At 34.6% G+C, this 8,118-nt stretch overlaps 1 protein-coding gene across 1 annotated transcript; it reads right to left on the bottom strand.

Annotated features, from left to right (window-relative positions):
• Positions 1–4,890: 4,890 nt before the first annotated feature.
• On the bottom strand, positions 4,891–7,265 carry LOC106395488 (histidinol-phosphate aminotransferase 1, chloroplastic-like). The gene is made up of 8 exons (XM_013835934.3): positions 6,977–7,265; positions 6,706–6,894; positions 6,553–6,636; positions 6,320–6,474; positions 6,140–6,237; positions 5,951–6,059; positions 5,531–5,688; positions 4,891–5,452 (listed from the first exon to the last, which is right to left on the bottom strand). Exons 2-8 carry the CDS (start codon positions 6,877–6,879, stop codon positions 5,037–5,039), a joined length of 1,194 nt encoding a protein of 397 aa, XP_013691388.1. The 5' UTR covers positions 6,880–6,894; positions 6,977–7,265; the 3' UTR covers positions 4,891–5,036.
• Between the last annotated feature and the right edge of the window lie 853 nt (positions 7,266–8,118).

Genomic DNA, 8,118 nt, shown 5'->3' with positions numbered 1-8,118 from the left:
TAGACTTCTCTAGTAGTCTTCTTTTGTAAATTTGCAATTTCAAAATGACATAAATGAAAACTTCTCTAGAACCCTTCTCTAGACTTTTCTACGTCTAATAAACTTTCATTTTCTCTACAATTAAAATAAAATTTTAATACATTTTTTGTTAGTTCATGTATATTAGTCAATATTGGAGCTCCTGGATGAAATTCATAAATTATTTTGTTATAATTATGTATTTCAAATATTCATGTTTACTAATGTTTCAAGCTAATTTGAGAAGACTTCTTAAGTCTTCTCTGAGAGAAGTTTTCTCATAGAAGATTTCTGTAAGATAGATTTTCAAGAGTGTTAAGTAACTTAAAGGTATGTTTTTTTTTTTAACTTTCAATTGTGTTAAGTAACTTCAAGAATATCAAGTCATGTGGTTAATGTGTCTTTTAGATCATAAAATGTAATTTTGAACTTTTATGAGATTTAAAATTTCAACTTTCACTTAAAATTCAATTTTGATCTTTTCTGAATTTGATTAAGTTTTCTTGAGAAGTCTTCCTTCTTAGTTTTAAAAAAATTGACTAAGTTTATGTGTTCTTTTGTTTAGTTATGAATGGGTAGAATGGCTAAAATTTTTTTTTGGTATGTTGTATTAATAACTTCCATAATGTCAAGTATTTTTGGCAAAATATGAACATATTTACCAAATTCTTTTGATTAACATCTCTTCAAATTTACAAAAGAATTTACAACTAAAATATTACACATACAAATCATAAAACATACCATAAATAAAATTATTACACATTGAGCTAGATATCATTCCTCAACATAGATAAGCTTGGACTCCACTTGAGATCATCCCTTTGTACCACTTTGGGCAGAAGACTTCCGAAGACTTCATGAAGACTTCGTGGAAGTCTTATAGCATAAAATACATTAGAATACTTCCCAAGAAATCTTCCGAGAGTCTTCCAAAAGTCTTCTGAGAAGTCTTCATAAGGGTTATAATGGTAAAACTCAATACTAGTTTTTTGTTTAGTCATGAGGATGTTGTTATAATTTCACTAGTTTTTTTAGTTACTTTTACATTTGATTGAATTTGGGGTATACTTTTGTATTCAAAATCATGTTTTGAATTATTTTTGGTTTTGTGACATAAAAAAAAATCATTTTTGATAATTTTCCCTAAAATTTTAGCCTATTCATCAAAACATTCTATAAAGCAAATCAGAAGATGTATAAGGTCAACTGAAATAAATTAACCTCAAAATCATACTCCTCTTTATTGTTTTGAAAATAATATTTTAATTTTTTTCTTATTTAAAAAAAATGATTTAGGGGTTCAAATTCACTTTTACTAATTAATGTTAATAATATGTGATTTTAAAAAATACTCCCTCTGTTTTATAATAGATGATGTTTTAGAAGATGTTTGTTGTTTCAAAATAGATGACAAAATAGATGAAGTTTTGATATATTTATATTATTTTTAACTTTACAGAAGACCGTGTAACCAATTAGATTTTCTAGTTATTTTTATAATTGGTTGAATGATTTTTAAATTATATTTTTAAAGTTACTTTGTAGAAAAAGATAGATTTCTTAATCTTTGTGTAAAGAGTTAAAACATCATGTATTATGAAACAGAGAGGAAATATATTAATGAGGACATTTGAAGCCTTAAATTGCTATCGGTTTAATAGTTGTCGGGACATGTTTAATGCTAACAATTACCAATACTAAATTTTTATATAGGCATTAACTTTGTGTGTGTGAAAAGTCTAAATTCATTCTTTTAAAGCAGAAGAAATATAAATGAAGACCCAAAACAAATGGGATTCAATTCTAAAAGCAACATTATCAATGAATGGATAAATGGAGTAGTATTCAATAAATGGATAAATGGGATTGAATTCTACAAGCAACATTACCAATAAGAAGTCCAAAGAGTTTCTGAACCAAAAGCTTTATACTTCCTCCGTTTTATATTAAGTGTCGTTTTAGAGAATTTTTTTCGTTACAAAATAAGTATCGTTTTCGATTGTCAATGCAAAATTTATTAATTTTATGAAAATTTTATTTTTCTATTGGTTGAAATATGGTTAGGTATATAGGTAATAATGTTTTTATAGGAAATGTACAAAATTAATTGTTTCCTTAATCTGTGTGTCGAAACCTAAATCGACACTTATAATGAAACAGAGGGAGTATAACATTTTTAACGAGTTAAAAATAAATAATTAAAAGTTAATTATAAAATAAAAATTCAATCAATTTATAGTTTCTAGGTGTTATATGAAGCTTTAGTGGGTTTCTAAAAAATCTAAATGAAAACTCTTCTTTATTCTCTGTCTTCTCTTTTAATTATTGTTTCTATTATTCTAATAGACTTGCATGAAAACCCCTTGATAGAGGTGCTTATATCCAACAATAATCCAAAAACTGTTTGATAGAGGTGCTTATATCCAACAATAATCCAAAAACTGTTTTTTTTTTCTTTAATGGATTGATAAGAAGAAACTAAAACTGTAATGATGAGAGAAGCAAACAACTTCTAGAGATAAGAATGGATAGGCATGGGCATTTTAACCTGGACCCGAAGACCCGAACCGGAACCGACCCAAAAATACCCGACCTGGAACCGGACCGAAAATTTACAAGTACCTTTTAGGTCTAATTTTTTTCTACCCGAAAGAACCGGAACCGACCCGAATAGACCCGGACCCGAAAAGAACCGACCCGAATATACCCGACCCGATAAGAATCGATTTGTACCCGACTTAAAAACATGTATATCTAAAACTATGATGTTTTTGTGTTCTATTTTATATATATTATTTTATAATTTAGTTGAAATATCTTTTGTTAACAACATTTGTTATTATTTTTTAACATTTTTAAAGTAATATAAAGCTTTAAAGTGTAAAATTTAGAGTTTTAAAATGTTTTATTTTTATTATTAATAGTTTCATTTAAGTTGTTTTGTAAAATTTTAGATATATATGACAAATATTCAACTAAAGTTGATGGAATTAGGTATATCATGTCCTTTTCAGATCCTAAATACACGAACCCGACCCGGACCCGATATGGACCCGAAAAATTACGGATATTTTATGGGTATTTTAATTATAGACCCGAACCGACCCGGACCCGAGAAGAACCGACCCGAACCCGAACCGAAAATTTCTAAGTACCTATTGGATCTAAATATTTAGGACCCAAAAAGACCCGGACCCGAAAGAAACCGGTCCGAACCCGACCCGAAGATCCGAACGGCCATGCCTAAGAATGGAGCAGAGAGGTTTCTAAAAAATCTAAATGAAAACTCCTCTTTATTCTCTGTCTTCTCTTTTAATTATTGTTTCTATTATTCTAATAGACTTGCATGAAAACACCTTGATAGAGGTGCTTATAATATCCAACAATAATCCAAAAACTGTTTTTTTCTTTAATGGATTGATAAGAGGAAACAAAAACCGTAATGATGAGAGAAGCAAAAAACTTCTAGAGGTAAGAATGGAGCAGAGAGGCTCTGATGATGGCATGTCGGCCCGCACACCCCCCCCCCCCCCCCCCCCCCCCCCCCCCCCCTGTTGTCTCTTCTATCTTCTCTTCTGCCTCCCCTCCTCATCACCAACCTTAAATAACCCACCCCAAACAACCCTTCTTGAAACCGGCCACTCTCAGTTTTCACGCTAGATTAGAAAATTTTGGTTGGCTTAAGAGCCCACTTTGAATTAGCCAACTCTATTACATATTAACCAGAAGGGGCCCCATACAGTTGGAAAGCCCATTATCTACAGAATAACATTACAGAAAGGCTACGCAATAGCTCAATGAAAGTTATAGGTTGAGTAATCAGCCCGACAACCATGTCCGCATGAGTACTCCAAAAAGTGGGACAACTCCGACCCCGAAACCAAGCCTCTTAGCCATAACACCTAGTTTTGAGCGGACATCGAGTGTAAGGAGATGGACCACCCCGCATAGTACCCCCCCACACAGCTCAGTCGACCCCGTACCAAGCCGTATGGAAGACGGCAGGTCACCAATACCATCGACATTTCCCTCCGAACTGTACTAGCCTTAGAAAATGCAGCACAACACTGAACTAAGTGATTAAAAATTAGACATGAATGAACAACTCTGATAAAGTTCCCACAACGTAGGTAAAGGATTTCCAATTGCTTAACCATAATCCGTCTAGTTGGTAATTGAGTTAACAGATGCACCGGCGCTACAACACATGAAACATAGCTCTAACCCGATAAGATTAGACCTACAATAGTACAACAACCACTTTGTTAAAGGTTCTACCATGAATATGTAAGGCACCAGATCCGCGGAAACTCAACAAGACCGTCCAACTGATCACAAGAAGTAGAACCTGATGACGAAAACAAAAACCACCTGACCGGTCAACAAAATGAAAAAAAGCCACGTTAGCGGCATCCAAGACACGAAAAGAGTGAAAGGTAACCCGCACCATTGCCCCCCACCACCCCCCCAAGTAAGAAAAAGTACAACTAACGTTAGTTCTCCCGCACACACCCCCCCCCCCCCCCCCCCCCCCCCCCTGTTTTCTTTCTATCAACTCTCTTTTAGGCTCCTTTACAGCTTAGTTATTTTAAATAACAACCTTTTAAATAAACTTTTCTTTATTACAAACAAATTGTAGGTGGCTTTTATCAAACCATGGACATAACTATGTTTTGAGGCATCAGGTTTTAATAGACGTGGAACCTTCTTTTAATGGAGAGGAGACTAGATTTTTTTGTTGTTGCTTAAGCTGCACTTTGAATTAGCCAACTCTAGATTACATATTAAATGTATGTTTCAGTTTCAGTGGGCTCCATCAACAAGGTTTACAGTTGGACCTAGCCCATTATCTAACAATAAAATTACATATGTACACAAGAAAGGCTTCTCTTATTGCAAATAGCTCATTAACTGAGGTCTGAAAGATTGAACCCAACAAAGCGAAAACAAATAAAAACAGAGAAGTCAAAATAGTTTTTAGTTTTGTTTCAATGAGTTCCAAACAAATGAGGAAGTCAATAAAACTGCTTAAGACAATCCATGAGAGCATCAGTATGTTCAGGCTTTCCAGCAGAAACTCTGACATAACCTTTAAGCTCTTGACTATTGTAATGACGCACCATCACACCCATTTTAGCCAAATCCTCTTTCAGCTTCTTTGCATCCATTCCAGAAGTAACCTCACAGAGAATGAAGTTGGAGTAGCTCGGGTAAGGATTCAAGAAAGGGACTTCTTTCAAAAGCCGAAAAAGCCTCTCTCTTTCGCGTACCAACGCGTCTCTCACATCTTCTAAGTTCTTCCCGTTTGAGAGTGCAGCCAATGCTGCTACTTCCCCTGCAACAGAGACGTTGTATGGTTGCTTAGCTCTCCACATGTACTCGATTATGCTCAGTGGAAACGCTCCATATCCAACTCGAAGCCCGGCCAAACCTTAAAAAAGGCATGAGAAACTCTTAGATGAAGACTTTATAATATTACATGTTTTGTTTAGATTGTATAGAGTTTTACCAGCTCGTTTGCTAAATGTGCGGAGAACGATTAGGTTCTCATACTTCTTCACCCATTGCATCCTTGATTCAACTCCTGAGAACTCTATGTAAGCCTCATCAAGGACAACAAGTATTGGCATGTCTAGAATCTTCAACAGATCCTTTTCACTGATGATACTGTAACAAAAAAAATACCTCGAATCAATCAAGAAAACCTTTAAACTAACGAAACTAATATGACTTCTTTAGTGTTTAGTAGTGTTCTAAAAATCGGTCTAGACAATGTCTAGAACCAGACCGCAAATGAGACTCAAACGAAACGATTTGTTTTGAAGGGCTTTTAATCGGTCTACGCGCCTGCCTAGTTGATAATCCCCTATAAACACCTAATTACCGTCTAGCGATTACTTGAACATTGGTGTGTAGAGTGGTGTTTTACCTTCCATCTGGATTGTTTGGAGAAGTTAGGAAGATGCATTTGGGTTTCTCTAGTTCAACAACTTCAGCAATGCGGTCTACGTTCAAGCTGAAATCAGGGTTCCTTGGAACTGTGAAAGTAAAAACAAAGAAGAGTAAGACCATATGCATCAAGAGAGAGATGAAAAAGACTGAAGTATGAATCTTTTACCTTTAATGACACCTGCTCCGTTCACAGCAGCATCAAACACATACATTGAGAAAGTAGGAGGACAGTCTACAATCTTCTCCCCAGGATCCAACACACATCTGCAAACACACACACATAGTATATAGTCAGGACAACAAAGTTTAGGTGAAGAAGAAGCTCAAATCCTTTTTAAGGCCAAACCTCATGATCAAATCGATTAGCTCATCAGCGCCACAACCAACAAGGATGTACTCAGGCTCAAGACCAGAGTCTTGAGCAAGTGCATCACGAAGTCTACGACTTTGAGGATCGGGATAGACGTAAGGGAACTTCATATTACCTAATGCTTCAAAAACCTAAAGAGAGCATCATGAAAAAACATTAAAGGATCATACTTTAGTATGTGAGTGAAGGAGGGATAAGATAGGACTTGCCTCAGGAGGAGGACCATAAGGGTTCTCGTTAGCATCTAGCTTGACGATATCCTCAGGCTTTCTTCCTAATTGAGCAGACAGGACCTAATTGCAAACACACATTGCATGAATCCTATCCAATCAAATCATCTGAGAAGTTGCAAGTAGCATTACCTCAAAGGGTAAGATTGGCTGATAAGCAGCTAGTTGTCTCAAGTGTGGACGGATAAAAGAGTCTCCCATGGTTGTTAAGTTCTTACAATGAACTCTAGTGATGTTTCTCCTCAAAGGTTGAGACTTTCGTAGAATGTAAGACGATGGAGGGCCCTGAACATCGAGCACACCCATCAGTTTTTATTTGTTCTGCGTAGGCAAACGAGGAGAGTGAGATCAGTTTAGTTTATCGATTTTCACCGGTCAAAGATGGAATCTTTGAAGTACATACCTGAGGGTTGTCACTTGTCAGATAGGAGGAGGAGCAAAATCGAGTCAACGAGAGCAGATGCGTCACGGAGAGACTGAAAGCAGACAAAAGCTTCAATTTTTTCAATGACCCGACCCACTTGCGATTCGCGGGTTGTGATTTTTTAAGTTCTGAAGAGTCAGATGGACTGAGAAATTCGGAGCCGGTTTAGGGAAACCCGAAGATGAATTCTAACCTGGCTTTGAAGATTCGCGATTGGGACTTGGGAATGGTCACTAGAGAGAGTCGGAGAGTAGGTTAAAGGAATCGGGCGGGTCGATTTCTTAACTTTTTGAGTGGTGACGAAAATAACGGGATGAATAAGTTATTTTTATTTCAAAAGTTATTTCTACATAAATATTTTATTACTATTTAAAAAAAATATATTTATTTCATGTTTTCTTTACATTTTGTTCCTCTTCACTCTTTTTGATTTTATTTCTACCGGTCTTTGAATAATCAAACTTTATATTATAATTATACAAAATGTAATTTAAATCTATATTAGAAAACACTAGTAATTATAAAAATATAATATACTAGTGTTACTTCCGTGCGTAAACGCGCACAGGCTCAAATCTCCTATATTTTAATTATTTTATCCTAATTTTAAGTTTAACTAATTAGTATTTTTACACATAAAGAACCATATGTGATATTGAAGCAAATCTGCTGAAACGGTTTTGCAGAATATTTGATGTTCTAAAAATGTATAGGCTCATATATATGTCTGTAAGCATTTTATGTTATCGTAGTTGAGATATATACATCACATAAAATAGTTAAAAGAACTATATTTGATCCATTCGATTTTTATGTACATCTTTTGAAAATATAATTTTCATACAGAATTGTTTTTTATTTTGAATATATTACTATAAGTAATTTGAAAAACAATAAAATTATGAAAAATTATGACATAGGAAAAATCATTTATTCAAAATGATGATAGCAGGAATTGAGATATCTCTTCACTATTTTTCTATGGCGTTCTTCATCTAAGCTCCACAAATCCCGAAATATTTTTAATGGCTGCAAGTATTCACTACAAGAAAACGTGCCCATAACAACGAACATTTACGATGAAAATATTTCGTCGTAAATTTACATGGTGTTTACAACGC

Source organism: Brassica napus, chromosome C2 (assembly GCF_020379485.1).
Source record: "Brassica napus cultivar Da-Ae chromosome C2, Da-Ae, whole genome shotgun sequence".
NCBI lineage: Eukaryota > Viridiplantae > Streptophyta > Magnoliopsida > Brassicales > Brassicaceae > Brassica > Brassica napus.
The sequence above is the reverse complement of the archived record's forward strand: the minus strand, read 5'-3'. Positions and strand labels throughout refer to the sequence as shown.